The sequence below is a fragment of the Citrus sinensis genome, chromosome 5, assembly GCF_022201045.2.
Source record: "Citrus sinensis cultivar Valencia sweet orange chromosome 5, DVS_A1.0, whole genome shotgun sequence".
Taxonomy (NCBI): domain Eukaryota; kingdom Viridiplantae; phylum Streptophyta; class Magnoliopsida; order Sapindales; family Rutaceae; genus Citrus; species Citrus sinensis.
This window is the reverse complement of record NC_068560.1, coordinates 37,639,919-37,657,344: the sequence shown is the minus strand read 5'-3', so window position 1 is coordinate 37,657,344 and position 17,426 is coordinate 37,639,919. Positions and strand designations below refer to the sequence as shown.

Sequence of the window (17,426 nt, the reverse complement as noted above, 5' to 3'; positions counted from 1 at the left end):
TCGTTGGTATGAAACATTCAATACTTTTATTAAGAAGTAGATAGACATATCTCATAATATTATCAGACTTCTTTGTTAAAATGCTCGCTCGGGTTAGCAAAAGGCCTGCTAAATCAACATTGTCGAACAACACCTTTTGATGAAAGATATGAACAAGAGGTTTCGAGAAAGCTCGTGATTATTTTAAAATAAAATAAAGATAAGTGATGATGACTTACAAATTTAAATTAGTTAACAAAGTATGATTAGAAAATATCAAATTTCCTACCACTAAAAAAATTTATTCAAGTGCAAAACATGAAAATTTAACTCTAGAAATTCATATGATATCTTCTAAAATTTTTACAGAGGCCATGAGGCATTTTCCGAATCTCCTCAATATCTAGGTCAATGTCTGCAATACAAGTTTCTTCCTGGCCTCTTCATATCTCCCCAGCGACAAAATAAGTCGTCACACCAGTCTCTTCATATCTCCCTAGTGACAAAATATGTTTTCACGCCAGTCTCTTCATATCTTCTTCATAAGATACACTACAGGAAACCTCCAATGCTTGTATTAGAGTACTATCTGCGCTTGTAACTGAAAAAATAACCGGATAATAATGAGTTCTCTGAGAGAATTCATAACACATTAGAGTAACCAGTATGACTGCTTTTGACAACAGCTGCAAATGAACAAACTCAGTACAAGATACATGTATATAAAACATTGGAAATTTCCCTATAATACTAACAATAATGACCAGCCACTTGAGCTCTTATAAACGATCACGTGGCATATGAACTTCCCCATTACTGCTCAAAGCGGGCAGATAAAATGTACTGACAAAAGATTACAGTGAAACACAGCTAAGATCATATGTGGAAAGCATGTCAAGGTAGATAACAGTAGCTTCGGCTGCAATGCAAGAAACAATATATTTTTGTGTACCATCAAGGCCCCATACTTGTCATGGTTACTCCAGAATAATATTAGACCAAGTTCTCTTTATATATTCTGTCCTCCACATCTTGATTGCAAGTTTAGAATAATACCGCGCAAGTAGTAGGCAGGATGAAATGGAACATAAAAAGTAGCCAAAACAAGGAAATGAATTATAAGCTAACTCATACCGTGATTTGCTCTTAAATGAATGCTTCGGCTTCTTTCCTATACCACCAGTTCTCTTCTGCTTTTTCTCACTCATGTCACTATGAAACAGTTCCCGCATCTCTTTTGCCCTAGAATTACTTTCTTGAGAAGAATGTTTCGATTTCTTGCCGTTTGATTTCACAATCTTCCCCGCGTCCAGAGCCTTCTGCTTGGCTTTCACAGCTTTTGCTCTTCGGTAAGCAAGGTCAACCATAGATATCCCAGCCTTTTCCTTCTTGTCTTTTCCACTACCCTGCAATTCCATTTATGAGTAAAGCATGCCAATCTGAAACAAATATTACGACAACCTGCTTGAACGTGAAATAAGAAATAGTCAAAGAGAGAATCTTGAACATAAATGGACTGGGAAGAAGTCCAATAATGACCCATGGCTACACTGTACACATGCACAGACTGAGTAGAAGTCCAATAATGAACCATCTTTATCCATCGCAGACTGGGGTATAAACTGTGGGTGAAAAAAGAGATAAGACAAGCTCAAGATAACAAACCAGAAACAGTATTAAGAGTTCCAAAAGAGGCATGCAGATAATGTGCATATCTAAAGTTTTGGCTCGTCTTTTCTTCAATTATAGGGGATAACATTAAAAAAAGAAAACCATTTACTCTTGATTATAGAAGGCTATTACACACAGTAAACAATACAATTGCATACTTGTAACTTGTCTACTTGATCTTCATCCTCCAACATCTCTCTAGCTGCTTCTAATTTTCGACGCTCCTTTCGAGGCAAATTTTTCTGCTCAACAAGCATACGAATGTATATTCAGCCAAAATTTCAACCAAAAATCTTCAATCAAAAGGATAATAGAACTCAAATCTGGACTAATAACCACCTCACGTTCTCGCTTCCTCTTTTCCTTTATTTTAAGGTCTTCAGCCTGTTGAGCACTTGTCACCTCATTTCCAGAACCTTTTCCTTTTTCAATAGATGCCTATCAAAAAGGAATATAGAAGTCTTGCTGTAAGAGTGAGTAGAACTACACTGATAAGAACTTAAACGATGATTACTGGATTTAAGAAATATTTAGTAATCATCCCAAACATTTATATATATGATCAAGATTACCTTATCTGCCTTTACTGCAAGCTTTTTCTCCTTTTCTGTCACAAACCAAGTTCTTTTAGGGCGTGCAAAAATTTCTTCCTTATGAGCAATCATATTTTCTGCCTACGTGCATTATGGAAATGTGTGATATTTATTAGAAACAGAAAAATTAAGCAAAAAAGACAGGTACTAAATAACCATATTAACAATAGCAGAACCCTGTTCCTCAACATGTAGGTATACAAGTTGCATAGTAGTATGATCAAACACCTTTGTTGCTTCCATTTCAGCTTTTCTCAGGATTCTCTCTTCCCTGCAGTATTTGGAAAACTACAATAAATATGCAAAGTTGAATAGTTCATAAAAAAATTTGTCAGGGAAATACAATAATGAAAACCTTTCTTCTTGAAGAATAGCAGCTACTTGATCTTCCATTTGTTCAATTATTTTAGACCACTTAGTAATTGATTGCTCGGCGACGATTCGGCTCTTCAACTTGGAACCAGCTCTCTTAGCCTATAAATAGGAATGACAATTGCCAAGTTAATCATCTTCAGGTTTTAATCATAGCCAGCAATAATATATGTCTAAATATTTAAGAGTTTGCAAAGTAAATTGACAGTTAAGAACTTTTTAGCCATATGGCACCATTGACCAAGAACACGGTATAGACTAACACATTGTCGTGCAAAGACAAATAAAGAAAAAAGGACTTATGATATAAACTAACTACCAGTTTAATAGTTCGATCAAGTAATTTCAACATTTCTTAGACGAATGGCTTTCACAGGATTGAGGCTACAAACAATGGTGGCTCTACTTAACTTATTTAAAGTGTAACAGCTAAAATAGACGCCAAAAGGTTAAGCAAACTCCAGATCAACCTAGATATAATGTAGAGTATTGACTCACAATGGCTTTTAAAAGAGAACGATCATTGTCCGTCACAAAAGTAACAGCATATCCCTCTCTACCAGCTCTTGCTGTACGTCCCACTCGATGAACATAGCTGCTCAAATCAACAAAAATAAATGAGTCACTGGAATGTAAAGTGTCTGGTTTAAGTCAAAGACTGCACTAAATTGGTAAATAACCCACTTGTATATAATTTTTAACGTAAAGGAATAACAGTACGTGAACATTCACAGAAAAAAAAAATCCCGATTCAAGCTGATAAGTATATCACCAACTAACAGCATAAGAAAATAATTTGGTACTTGCCTAGTAAGGTCCCGAGGACAAGCATAGTTAATAACTGTTTGAACACCAATTATGTCAAGCCCCTGCAGGCGGTGGCAAAAATGAAGTGTTAGATGAACAACACAGCTTATCTTTCATTAAAGCTAACTAAACTAGAGCAAAATTATTTTAAAGTTTATTGCTTGTAATGAGACAGAAGCAGGTGAGGGAGCCCAAAGAAGGATTCACACTGATAATTTCAGCCATAAATACATTATAGAATTGTTTCCCTGCCACTCTCACCCCCTCTAAATCCATTCCATGAAAATAAGAAAGATAAAAAATTGATATCTGCAGGGGAGTGTGAGGAATTGCAGAGCAGTGTCAGAAAATATTGAGTTAATGGACAAAAGGTCTGCATGAAACTAGAGCCAGATGCAAACAACTGGAGAATATCTTCTTACACGAGCAGCCACATCAGTAGCAATCAAAAAATCAACATGTTGCTTCCTAAAGAGTTCCAAAGCCTACACAAAAAACAATAATTGGTAAGAACTACAGATCAATAGGCAAACAAGGTGTAGCATTTCTCGTAGGACCTACAATCTAATACAGAACACAAGGACAATAGTTAAGAAAATCCTGTCAAAGATTCGTGAAGGAAATGCAAAGACAGAATTAACTCACTTCAAGGCGCTGCGCCTGGGTAAGATTTCCATGAAGCTCAGCCGCTTTAAGGGCAGCTAATCCAAATAAAATCTTCAACCTATGTGCAGCCTGCTTAGTTCCACTGCCAGAAAAAGTGCAGGGCCGCTAATGAGATCAGATAATGAATAACCCCAGATCCAGTAGATGGCTCAACGAGCAACGCTAAAATCTAAAATTTAGACGTCTAAACAGCGAAGGAGTTATGTTGCTGCAATAGTCACCATTAACCCATCAAAATAAGAGTTCAGAAGTAGATTAAAACCTGAAGATGATCACTTTGGATGTAAAAGTCTTTGAGCACAAGGAAAGAAGAACTGCCTCTTGGTTTACTTCACGCATTCGGCGTATCCTAACCACCCTGCAGAATGCCAATCATAGTTTTGATTTGATCAAGTTCATCAGAAGGTACAAATGTGCAACCATACAGAATTATGAAGAAAAATAACTTCTGCATGCTGTACACATCTAATGACAAAAGCATAATGCAATCACTAAGAGATATTACTCCTCAGTCAATGTCGATGGGCGTTTTGCAGATGGGTCAGCTGAGAGACGCAAGGGTTTGGTCAGAGAAAGCTTGATAAGCTCATCAACGTCTTCAGTCAATGTAGCTGAAAACAACATAGTCTGTCTCCTCTTAGGACAGAGGCGAACCTGAAATAGAACAGAACCGGTCAGAAAAGAATTATTCCAATTCAAAACAAATGAAACAGCAAAACTTGACCCCTCTCTCTGCCGTTACCCTCTAAACACTTAAATTTAGATTTATTTTATCCAGGCAACAACAACAATCAAGCAATGTGTGAGAAACCATTGTTCCAGATTAGTTACCCGTAACACAAGAACAAGGACATTTACTTCCTATGAACCAACAAACAGGGCCAGAAACATCTAATATGCTGTAATATGTATACACTCACAGTCAGAATTCATGTAAACAAAACATAACAAAGGAAGAGGTACCAGCTCATGAATTTCAGCACTGAATCCTAGCTCTAAAAGACGATCTGCCTCGTCAAGGATTAAAACTGCAAGATCGTCCAAATCCACAGACATTGAATTGCGTAAATGATCTATCATGCGCCCAGGAGTAGCCACAACAATGTCTGGCATTGATCTCAATGCCGTCTCTTGCATCTAATATTAAAAATAACACCATCACAACATCTTATAGAAACAGTTATTGCATTACAACTAGAATGGAACCTGAAAAAAAAATATTAATAAGCCAAGAGAGAAAGTAAAAGTTTCAAGAGAAGAAAATTAATAAACAAACCTTTGTTGACAGCCCACCAACAACCAGGCAGCATCTGATATCAGTAAATTGAGCAATTTTCTCTATCATGCTGTGGACCCTATCATAAACACATGAAAACTTATAAAAGTGATAAGAAAAAGAAAAAATGATAGACGAGGTAAACCAAATAAGGAGAAGAAAAGAAAGATATACACATATGTACTACGTAGCAAGTATAACTAGTAGACTAATAAACAAATCTGCAGAATTTTTGGCATGTGCCAAAAAAGAAATAAAACACGAGATTCTAAACGCATAAGTAAACATTTCTAAGACAATGAAAAAACTCACTGGACAGCCAACTCTCTAGTTGGAGTTAGAATTAAAACCCTTATAGCTGGAATACGCTTTGGACGGTATAGAAGCCTCTCCAGTGTTGGTAATGCAAAGGCAGCCGTCTGTATCAAATGAAATAGATCAAGTTAAAGCATTACACAGTCAATTATCAGCAGCCAACCAACTTCCAAAGCAAATAACAAACCTTTCCAGAACCAGTAATTGCACTCCCACAAATATCGCGACCAGTCAAAGCTAATGGTATGCACGCCGCCTACAAAAAAAGAAACCCTAATATTAAGTAAATATTACACAGTAACAATTATGTATTAATAACAATGACATGGTTTAATGCAAGTGCAACCTGAATTGGTGTGGGCTTAGAGTAGCCCAATGCCTCACAAGCACGAAGCAGAGGACGAGATAAATTGAGCTCCATGAATGAATTAGCATGAAAGGAGGCTCCATCGGCTGGCGCAAAAAATGATTTAGTGTCACCAGCATTACTAAAATCATCTTCATCTTCAGGTTTGTAATCCTCCTAAATAATATTTATTATATAAAACATTACTAAAAATTCTTAGATTTTAGAAAATAACAAAAAATATATACGCAACACAAATAAATGAATGTGAGATTACATGTTGGTCAAATTCAGAATCGGAGTGGTCGTTGTCGACAATGGGGACGGAGCGCTGTTGGAGGGATTTGGTGATTTTAAAATCGACGGATGTTGTCCTGCGACGAAAGTGTTCATCGGAGACGGATTCGGAGTATGCAGCGAAGTCCCAAGGGGATTGCTTTGCCCGTTTTGATGGTTTCTCTACATCTACTTCTTCTCCTTGATCTTCTTCGTATTCCGACTGCAGCTCTTCAATTTCTTCATCGCTGGGCGGTTCGAATATGAAACCTGAATCCATGGATTCTAACGCAACAAGCTTGACTTAGCTTCGCTGCTGTATGTATTACTAGAACTTACTACAATTATTACTAGGAGGGTTTTGGTTAGCCTTTGCGTCCGTCTCACCAGGGTTTTGGCAAGGAGGAGAATTGCGTGGGATATACCTCATTTCCTCCAAAATTGCTAATAGGGCTTAAATTGTAACACTCTTAAATTTTATACAGATATATTTTTTAAAAAAATTAATAAAAGTACAAAAATAACCTCAATTAAATCCTTATAAAACTGAATTCATATTCTCAAAGTCGGATAAATAGTTGAGAATACTAAACTTTAACCGAACCATGCACAATTAGTAATTCAACATAAATTATCGACTTTTCCATGCTAGTCAAGTAAATAATCGAGGATATTCGACTTCAATTGAAATGAAAAATTATTTGTAAAATTCTTAACTTTTTTATGTAAGTTGAGTAAAGAGTCAAGAATAATCGACCTTAAATTAACTTTGCCCAAGTACTCATTCATAAAAAATTCTCGACTTTCATGAAAGTCAGTCTAGTAACTAGTGGAGAATATTCAACTTAAATTGAAATAAAAAAATCCATTTCAATTAAGTCGGAAAAAAAGTCAAGGATACTCAACTTTAATTTAACCTTATCTAAGTATTCAATCAACAAAAATTATCGACTTTTCGTAAAAGTCTGGTAATTAATCAATGATACTCAACTTAAATTAAAATAAAAACTTTCCTTTAATTAAGTCGGGTAAAAAGTCAATGATACTTTACTACTAGGCTTACGCTTACTCAACATATTTCTCGACTTAATACCTAACTTACATCATAACTGACTCGACTTACTTCACTTTCGTACTTGACTTCCCGCTCAACTACATATTCGACTTGCTTAATTCCCTTACTTCACTTCTTGCTCGACTAAATACTCGACTTCTTCCTGAAATGATTTTTCAATCACTTACAACTTTAATTAATGCCTTAAATCCCCACATTTTAATGCAATAGTGTGTGTGCATGTGTTTGTGTAAGCACAAAAATGAATAATGTATAATTAAACTCATAAATCATCAGCAAATATACTTGTAATAAAATAAAATCAAACTCTAAGCATACAAAATGTTTACATTTTAAACATACATTATCCACGACTTGATAATGCACCTTTTGAAGAGTTTATATTTATCAAAAAACTTTATATTGGAGTTAAGAGATGAAATAATGAGAGAGGAAGAAAATGGTGAGAAGAGGAAATCGTGAGAAATAAATGGTGAGAGGAAGAAACTAAGAGAGAAATAAAATGTAGATAAATAGTTTTTTAAAGATATTTTTGACTTTTTCCACCTTTACGAGGCACATGTATGTATTAGGGTATAGATTTGATATTTAGGGGCACATGAGATATATTAAAATAAAAAAACCCTTTGGCTATAACTGACAAATTAGGAAACGGTGTCGTTGCAGTTTTCTTTTCTCTTTTTATTTTTATTTTTATTTTTATTATTTCTTTAGCGCCGATTTGGTGGATTGCATGAACCAAAATAAATAAATAAATTGGGGCATATTAAAAGCTTTTTCAAACACCCATATTTTTAATAAAAAGTTTTTAACTTAAGAAAAAAATTATTTTGAGCAAATAATCCGCGTCATAATCCATCAGTGCATCTATTGTTGCTTTTTTTTTTATTACATGAGACTATTGCTCAGACTACAACTCATATTACATGAGAATATAACTGATATTTACAAATCAGACTATGATTGGGACCAACTTACATCAATGTTAATGGAGCGCTATCCAAATTTTAACTCTCTTAAATATTCGAGGAACATCTGCTCCCCACTCTTGAGTAAGAGAGCAGACTACCTTCACTCAAATTTAATTAAGGAAAGAAATACTCCTACAATATACTGTGGAGGTTCGAACAACTGACCGCATCTATTGTTGCTGAATGTGCAAAGTTGCACAGAAACAAATGTCAATGTGATACCAGAAGAGAGATTATTGATTCAAGGCAAGAAGCGTGCCCTTCACGCTGTTAGTTTTTGGGCCATTGCTCATTTGCCACGACGAAACTGGCATGGTTCGGATGTTCATTTATTTTACTAAACTCATCTTATTCGTGTCAATAATAAAAACTATTTTCGGTGTGATGATTATTTTTATGAATGCCGAGAATAAATGAAAAAAAAACACATAAAAAGGGTCAAGGAGGAGGACATTTTGAGTGTTTAAAAAGATGTATTGTAAAAGACTATTTTTAAAAATTAATACATAGGTGTACAATTGATAAATTACACATTACATAGATAAAATTTTAAAATGTTTATAAAACTATCACTATTGTTTCACTACACCATTCATAAAATTATAACAGACTTTTACAATTAAAAATTCAATAATATCTGCTTATATAATTGGTGGCATACACAAGATTTTATTTGTGTAACAATCAAAAAAGTCAAAAAAAAAAAGGTTGTACTTTCTATATTTGTATATACCACATCACTTAGAGCACTTGAGAATTGAGATAATCAACTATGTTACGGGGTCTAAGATTTTTCTTTTTGTCTTTTTCAAAATAAAAGAAACTACTTAGAAATATTAAAATTAAAAAAAATTCAACCCCCATTGGAAGGCATGAGAGAGAGCACTTAAGAGTCTTGAACCGTTCCACACGAGTAAAAGAGATTGATAGTACATTTACTATACTAAAACTGGAATGAAGTGAAATAAGAATGGGAAAGAACTTAAATGAGTTGGAATGAGGATGGAGAATGGAAATCAAAATAAATTATTTACTTGAACTGTAGGAATTAGAATTGGAATGAGCTGAATTGTCATTAATGTATTTACTTTGTCTTGAAATTTAAATCAAAATAAGTTAGATTGGAACAAATTACTAAAAAGCACTTAATAAACTATTGTCATTGTTGATGCGAGATTCCGGTTCTCCTCGTTCTACGATCAGGATCTCTGCTCGATCAACTTCGTCACTACCAGGAGGTCTCCTCGCCAGGCTTCTTCTCCGGAGGTCCCTGCGTACACAGATAAGTCAGAGTACGCCGGTTGTTTTCCCGGCGCAAACCCTCCGACGCTCAAGTCAGATATGAAGGTTCGGGAAAAGCTTGCCACAGGTCTTATGGCGTTTCTTGTGGTTTTCTCCCATTTTCTCAAGAATGCCAACCCTTTTACCTTTGTTGGCTACCTTTTTATAGGTTTCCTCTGAATCTCAGTCTTCCGCTCTTTTCGAGACGGTATGAGACTCCAACTGCTGCGTTATGGGCAAAACATGGGATCTAGCGTGTTACGCCACGGTTCAGGGGAAAGCGTGGCTGCCACGGCTCTGTGAGACCTTGCGTGTTACGCCACGGTTCTGGGGAAAGCGTGGCTGCCACGGCTCTGTGAGACCTTGCGTGTTACGCCACGGTTCTGGGGAAAGTGTGGCTGTTGTGCCTAGATTCTCGTGCTGGAGAGCACGTCTTGCCAACTGCCGTCGACCGGGTCTCCTCGCCTCTCGATCTCTAGCCGGAATGGCCTCATGCCTTTTATAGGAATTGGCCTTGCGGACGACAACATCGTGGACGAGCAGGATGTTTCTGCTCCTGTTCTTCCACGCGCCAGGCTTTAACGGAACACACCGGTTCGCAGAACTCCGCCATCAGATGTCTGCTCGTCATTCCTGGTCCCTTCGACGCATTTGTCCCAAACAGTCATAATTATTATTTTATATTTTAATTATAATGATTATTTATTAAAAATTATTATTAATAATATGTTAATAATAATTATTTTAATAATAACAACAATAATAATAATACATTAATTAACTATAACTGTGGACAAAATGAGGATTTTTTATTTCATAGGGAGAGAAGCAAAATGGTTATTTTTGAGAATGAGAGACTTATTCCCACCATCATCCTTGGAAATCAATCTCTTAGTCCCCATTTCCAAATTGGGGTCGCCATGTGGGTTTTACAATTCTTATTCTGATTTCGATTCTCAACTCTATTATATGAGGTAAACGCTTTTAATAATTTTTTATTTCGGATTATAATTTCTCAATCCAAAAAATAAACACACCAGTTTAGCTGGTTGATTTTATATTAGATATGCGATGTCATTTTCCACATATATGCAATGTCATTTTCCACTTATGTGGAAAGACGTTTCCAATTGATTGGTTGATTTTTTTTTCTTTTTTTTTTCTATTGGTTAATCTATTTAATCCCGACGTTTATTTCCCCTCTTTCCAATATCCCGTAAACTTTCGACCGCGAAATATAAAAGCATCTCCAAAAGTTTCTATAAATTTTACTCTTCAAATATCTATTTACTTACCTATGTGGCAAATGGAAGAATGAAAAAGTATGTTATTATAAAAAAAAAAACTCTTTAAATAGAAATAAGTTAATATTATTTTAATTAAATAATTATTTTTTTAAAAGAAATATCAGTAGCAATTAAAGTTCTTCTCTCTCTTTCTGTAGTAAAAAGTAATAAAATATAAATTGAAAAGAAAGAAAACAACTCTCTAAATTTGAAGAGAAAAATTTATTTTTTATTTAAAAAATTTTAATTAAAGTGTCTTTTAGAATCTTAAATATTAATATAACTCTTTAAATAAATAATAAAATATTATTTAAAAAGGCTTTTGGCGATGCTATAAGCATCACAATAAAAAAGAAACTGATATTTAAGTCCAGAGCTAAACAACCCATATAAAATAGCGTTTTATGATGATAGCAAGCGACTAGAATCACGATCATCTAACACAAATTTTAAAACTTTAATTGAATTACTTTGTCATGTTATTTGTTAATTCAATTAGCCAATTGGAAAACTTGCACCAAAGCAACTGATGTACCTTTCTATTCGTTCAAATTATTACTCTATTTCATCACACCATTTTTGACATGTTCAACCATCTTTAGAAATTAGATGTAGTTGGTATGATGACAGTCAACTTTACACAAAGATTCCAAACTATGTTTGCGTTGAAGAAAATGAAAGAAGAAAGAAAACAAAAGAGCTACGTGGAATGGAGGGAGGGCAGAGACCCACTAATCGCAAAAGCAAGAGACTTTTTTTTTTCGGAATACGCAAAAGCAAGAGACTTGGCTAAGAGCCATGTGATAGTTATCGATAGACGATAACATCAGTCATTCTAAGCTAATAGGCAATCCAACAGCATCCCATGTCCCAGCCTACTTTCGAAGCTCTTGTTCACGGTTTGACGCTCCTCTTTAATTATGTTACGTTGAATGATGATATAATTATAAATTATTGTATAAATTTATCTTATATAAATTAATTTAGTATTAATTTATTGGTTAAATAAAAATATAAAATAATAAAAATAAATCATGTAGGTCAAAAAATATTTAATTCAATCAATTTTATCATGTCACGTTAATTTGTACAAAATAAATTTATACAAGAATTTATGGCTATATTTTTACTCATGTTGCGTTTAGAGTAGGCAAAACTCAATCTTCTCGCATATGGCATCCGCGGCACTGAACACTTTTCTAACTAATTTATAATTTGAGCTACAAGTAAATACCTCTCGAGTTAAAAACAAGACCAAATAAGGACTACTTTGTATATTAAATGAGCGTTAAATTAAAGTTGAGGGCAACAAAAGCCAAACTAATGGTGCATTTATTTTTCTGAAATCAAGATGCGAAGAAATTAGGATGGACCAGATTTGAAATAAACTGAATTCGTAATCAGAATAAGTTGTTTATTTAAGTTATCAAAATCAAAATGAATTGTACTCCTATTGATATGCTTACTTTATTTTATAGTTGGAGTGAATTTTTACAAGTTTTGACAATATTCTTTGTTATAATTATGCATTTGTTCAACTAATAAAATAAAGGATAAGTATTTTTACTATAGATAACATCATCATCATCATTATTATTTTATTAATTATAATAAAATAATGATGATTTTATTTGTACAAAACATGAATTTTTTTTAATGAAAAATTATGGACATACAATGATTATAGAATAAAGTAATTTTGTTTTATACCATTGACAAACAAAGTAAATTCGACAAATAAAACAAAATATTTAAGGTAAGAGAGAAAGCACCGTGTGAGCTCAGAAAGAGCTTGGCTAAGCTCAAACTTGACCAGATGCATTACCATCCTTAATCCTACCTGTTTGATGCTTCCTTCACATATCCTTCTCATCATTGATAGATTTCCTTCTATCATTGGCCCAAAATTGACCATCTACAATATCACATTAGTCTTCTTTACTAAATAATGGTGTGAATGAGACTACTCACTCCATCTGCGAAATCGTGTTGCCCTTTTATTTTTTGTCCTTTAGTCCATGTGGAACTTCTAAATTGGCTTAACCAAATTAATCTACCAAAAATTACTAGAATGATAATAGTAATAATAGTAGTATATTATTATTGGATCATGATTCTCTCCTGATCTGATCATGTCCTGAATTAATAATTTAATTATTGATTGGTTATTAATAAATAAAAAAGTAAAACAAAATTAAATCTTACCCATACACTATTATTAAAAGACACATGACAAAATATCCTTAAAAGCTCAATAGAACTCAGATTAAGAGAGAATCTTATTCCATTATTATTTGTTTAAATAAGGGCTCGTTTGAGATTATTTTTGGGAGACTTAAAAGTGATTTTAAAAATCTAAAGTTAATTTTAGTATTTGGTTAAAAAAAATCAAAATTACTTTTGTCAAAATCAGCCCCTCCTATAACTGATTTTGAAAAACAAAAAAGAAATATCTTTCAAATTCTAATTTGAGAATCAATTTAATCATTTAATACAATTCCCTAAATATCCTTAAAATTATTACCTAAACCCAAAATTATCCTTATTCAAATTGAAAAAAATCAAAATTTTAATAAATTTTTATTATAATTCATCAATATAAATTTAGTAATATCAATTTATTGGTCGAATTATTATTAAATTTGTTTCACAATATTATAAATTTAGTTATTAATTGTTTTAAGATAAAAAAATAAAAAATAAAATCAATATATTATAATTTTTATTTTTAGTAAAAATTATTATAATACACAATTAAAAATATTATATGTACATGATTTTATATATATAAGTAAATTTTATCCTACATTATGTACATTTTAATCATTTATTTTCTTTTAGCAGTTTAACAATAAAATCTACCAACCATCTATAATTACTTTCAAAACTTACAGTACTTCTGAAAACAAAATTCAACAAATATTTAATTGATTCTCTTCACAGTTAATTATTTTTACAGCACAACTAATACCAATTATTTTAGAAGTTATAGCATTCCCAAACTGGCCCTAAGGTCAAAAGAATTTTTTATTTACTTAGAAGTAAAATGTCAATACATTCCCTCATTTTCATTCTCAACTCTGCGTCATGAGAACGACATTCCCATCATTCATTACCAAATTTGTGGATTCTACCTAAAATTTATTTTCATTCCTTCCTAGTTTTAGCAAGGAAGTACCATCAATGAGGAATGGAAAGAAGCAAACACACCATCAGTGTCTATCGTCTAGTTATTCAGAGGCTTTGATGTACACCTTCTGTGCTATTGGTCTATCGCTTATATTCATTCTTAAGCAGAAATTAATCAAAAGAAATCTTAAATTAAATTAAGTGTATGCCAATACTCCTAACAAATAAAATGCTCAATTTCCAATATGCATACATATGCAGAATTGCACTGTCTAAGATGAAATTTCAATCAATGCGGCCTCGTTATGAATCAGATGGCATATAAAAGTCTGGTGCATATAATCAATATTCAAGCTAGTGAAAACAATAATATTTTCTTTGCCTAATCTACAAGCACGAGTCGATATGTAACTGCAACAAGGCAAAGGCTACAAAATTCCACAAAATATCACATAACGAAATCAGCTACAGTGATTATTCACAGCTGAAACAAATTCAATGTTTATGACCTAGCACCACCATTGAGGACAAATTATCACAACCAGACTGCTTCATGTTTTCACTTAATAAATGCATATTTCATAGGTATATTTAATATACATGCTTCACTACTATCTCTTGAATATTAAGAAGTTTCTATCATAGCCTCAGGTAAATTCATTAATTTGTAACTAGCCTAGATGGCCTGGTGATACAACTATACATAATTACGTAATTGCAGAAGGCTGGCCTGACATGCTAGACTTGCATAAAGATAGTTACAAAATTGAATAACCGATAAAAAGCATACTGGCATCCACACTACGTAAACTGGCATACAAGAAAAAGCAAAAAGAAAGCACTAAATCTGACAAATAGCCAAGGTTTGTTATGGAAGGTGAGTGTGCCAGCAATAGCAATCTCTTAAAGATGAAAACATGTCATGAAAAGGGCACACGAAGCTCTAACAACATTCAAAGCATATTTGCAGTTCCCTTTTTCCCTATTGATGCATTCAAATTAGAAGTTGCATGGAGCTAATTAGTAGCTAGAATCATTGATCTTGTTAATGCCATGTACTACTTGTAAAACAGAACTTCAAACTGGTCTAATGATTTGTTTACAGCTAAATGAGACATGTAGAGAGAACTATTGTTTAAGGCCAAGACCCAAGGGAACTGATAAACTTTCATTGGCCTCAAACTAAGCAATGGTTTCAGTTCAAATAGTAGGGGCAAGCTTTCACTTCTCAAGTAAACGCACTGCCTCTTACGATTTTTAAGTACTTCAATCATGAGTGTACAACTTAAATTTATGGTAGATAATTGCTGAATTGGGGCAAGCGCAGGTACCATCCCAATTTGAGCGAATACTATATACATTAAGCAGAATATGTAGAACAAATATCAATTCATCTAATTCACAAGCAAACAAAAAGCGAAAAAGGTCCATGAACCAGAATATGAAAAAACACATAATTATTTTCAAGATACCAGTTGCAATCAACCTAAACTCAAATTCCCTCCAGCAGAGCCCGAAGCTCCACCTACACTGGCACCGGCAGAAACTCTCTTCTTCCTCTCTTCCTCGTACTCGGGATCATCCGTTGGCAATTCAAACCTACAGACCGGACACGTATTCCTCGAATCCAGCCACGGGACAATACAGTCCCCGTGATATACATGTCCACAAGGCAACTTCGTAGCAGTTTCACCAACATTGACCATATCCTTACATATAGCACATACAATAGTCTCCTGCTCAGACAAAATCTCCACCGTTGGTAGCTCTAACACAGCAGATTTCGCCGCGCGCGGGGCCCCTCTCCTACCACCGTCACTTTCAGCTAAGTTCTGCAACAACGCCTCGTATCCAGCTGCGTCCATGTAATCCGCAGGATTGCCTATGTACCGGTCGGATTCCGGAGCTTCAAGTCGAAATTCTATCGAGTTGTTCAGAATCTCGGCCCAGTCCAGGATCCGATTACGACCGGATCTCGATCGGGTCGCGAAGTCTCGGATCCGTAGGGGGAGCACATCCCGCCACCTCCGTCTCAGATCTTCTTCGTCTTCATTTTCTATATTCTCTTCGTTCTCGTTATCAGATCGATCTTCTCCTCCTTCATTCTCTTCGTCGTCTTCGTTTTCGTTTTCATTTTCGTCCCCTTCTTCGTCAACGTTTCGGTTCTCTTCGTTTTCATCATTTTCATCCTCACGCGCATCGTTCTCCCATCCATCGAGCTCAATTCGAAGAAAATCATGTCCATACTGGGGATCCTGGGTAAGCTGCTGGGGCGCGTCCTCATCACGCGCGGCTTGCGCTATTAAACGCAGGACCTGAAGGAACTGGGATCCGAAGGAGGGGTCATCGACGTGATCAGGGGTCAATGAAGGTGGGGAAAAGGGTGGGGTTAACGTTACGGGGATTGATTCGACAAAGCCGTTCTTACATTCATGACAAATAACATCGGGGAGATTGGCAAGGGTTTCGATTGACACACGTTTCTCACAGTGATGGCACCAATATTGCGTCGGGTCAGTATCCGACGCAGTAGGTGTTGTCGGTGTCGGTGCCTGAGATGGAGATTCGGCCATCAAGCTGCAGTTACGGATTGCACGGTGTGTCCTATGGAGATAATAAAAGAAAAAGAGTAAAGAAAGTAAGAGAGTGGTTTGATCCTTTGATTTACGGTTGAGTGTCAAATTGTTGGAGAAATTTGTAGGGTGTCTTCAGTGTGGTTGTTTGTCTCCGAATTTTAGCCGTTTGATTAACGTAAGTCGATTGATGATCAAGGTGTAAGATGATCAAAGCGTTATTTGAATTTTGAAGTCATTTCAAGATTTGCTGAAAGCGGAGGATGATTCATTGATTTGTGCGATTGAATAGGTGACTTGGTGGACTCAATGTAAAAAAAATACTTGGTTGACGGGCTAGGCGGCTAATCGAGGAGCAATACGAAAGCTAGTGTCTATTGTACAGTTAGACTTCCTAAAAATTTTAATTTTTTTTTAAATTAAAAGTTAATTTAACTACTTAATAAATTTAAAAAATATTAATTTTGATAAAATCATCTTACCAAATAATAGATTTTTTTAAAAAGAAAAGAAATATTTTTAAAAATTTAACTTTGAAAATCAATTTCATACTTAGTACAATTTTATATATATTCTCATATATATTATAAAAATTTAAAATTATTCTTACTAGTTAAGAAATAAAATTACTAACTTTAAAAAAGTTATTATATTTATCAATTATATTAAGATAATAAAATAAAAAATAAACTAATTATATAAATATTTATTTTAATATCAATTATTTTATACATATACAATAAAAAATATTTATAAATGCGTAAACATTTTTTATTTAATGTTATGTTTCATCTAGTTATTTACATTTTT

General features: G+C 34.1%; 2 protein-coding genes across 4 annotated transcripts; both read right to left on the bottom strand.

The window, feature by feature from the left end:
• Positions 1-160: 160 nt before the first annotated feature.
• LOC102609280 (DEAD-box ATP-dependent RNA helicase 28) lies at positions 161-6,716 on the bottom strand. Of its 3 annotated transcripts, none has more exons than XM_006473613.4 (19): positions 6,303-6,712; positions 6,026-6,202; positions 5,867-5,935; positions 5,677-5,783; positions 5,365-5,443; positions 5,052-5,225; positions 4,594-4,742; positions 4,351-4,446; positions 4,068-4,170; positions 3,845-3,907; positions 3,423-3,484; positions 3,114-3,210; positions 2,599-2,717; positions 2,472-2,514; positions 2,223-2,324; positions 1,990-2,088; positions 1,809-1,892; positions 1,114-1,385; positions 161-580 (listed from the first exon to the last, which is right to left on the bottom strand). In XM_006473613.4, exons 1-19 carry the CDS (start codon positions 6,579-6,581, stop codon positions 565-567), a joined length of 2,190 nt encoding a protein of 729 aa, XP_006473676.2. In that variant the 5' UTR covers positions 6,582-6,712; the 3' UTR covers positions 161-564. The 3 variants fall into 3 exon arrangements, with proteins under 3 accessions (XP_006473676.2, XP_052297969.1, XP_006473677.2); XM_052442009.1 differs by having other exon boundaries at positions 6,026-6,132; positions 6,303-6,451; XM_006473614.4 differs by lacking the exons at positions 161-580; positions 1,114-1,385 and adding an exon at positions 1,392-1,601 and having other exon boundaries at positions 6,303-6,716.
• Positions 6,717-15,371: 8,655 nt separating this feature from the next.
• LOC102608994 (E3 ubiquitin-protein ligase CIP8) lies at positions 15,372-16,896 on the bottom strand. The gene has a single exon (XM_006473612.3). It carries the CDS (start codon positions 16,614-16,616, stop codon positions 15,525-15,527), a length of 1,092 nt encoding a protein of 363 aa, XP_006473675.2. The 5' UTR covers positions 16,617-16,896; the 3' UTR covers positions 15,372-15,524.
• Positions 16,897-17,426: the final 530 nt, after the last annotated feature.

Coding starts and splice junctions, on each gene's coding strand:
- LOC102608994 (XM_006473612.3), bottom strand. CDS start 16,616: ATGGCCGAATCTCCATCTCAGGCACCGACACCGACAACACCTACTGCG.
- LOC102609280 (XM_006473613.4), bottom strand. CDS start 6,581: ATGGATTCAGGTTTCATATTCGAACCGCCCAGCGATGAAGAAATTGAA. Junction 5,936..6,025: donor CTAAGCCCACACCAATTCAG/GTTGCACTTGCA, acceptor CTTTTTTTGTAG/GCGGCGTGCATACCATTAGC. Junction 1,386..1,808: donor ATCAAGTAGACAAGTTACAA/GTATGCAATTGT, acceptor ATGGAATTGCAG/GGTAGTGGAAAAGACAAGAA.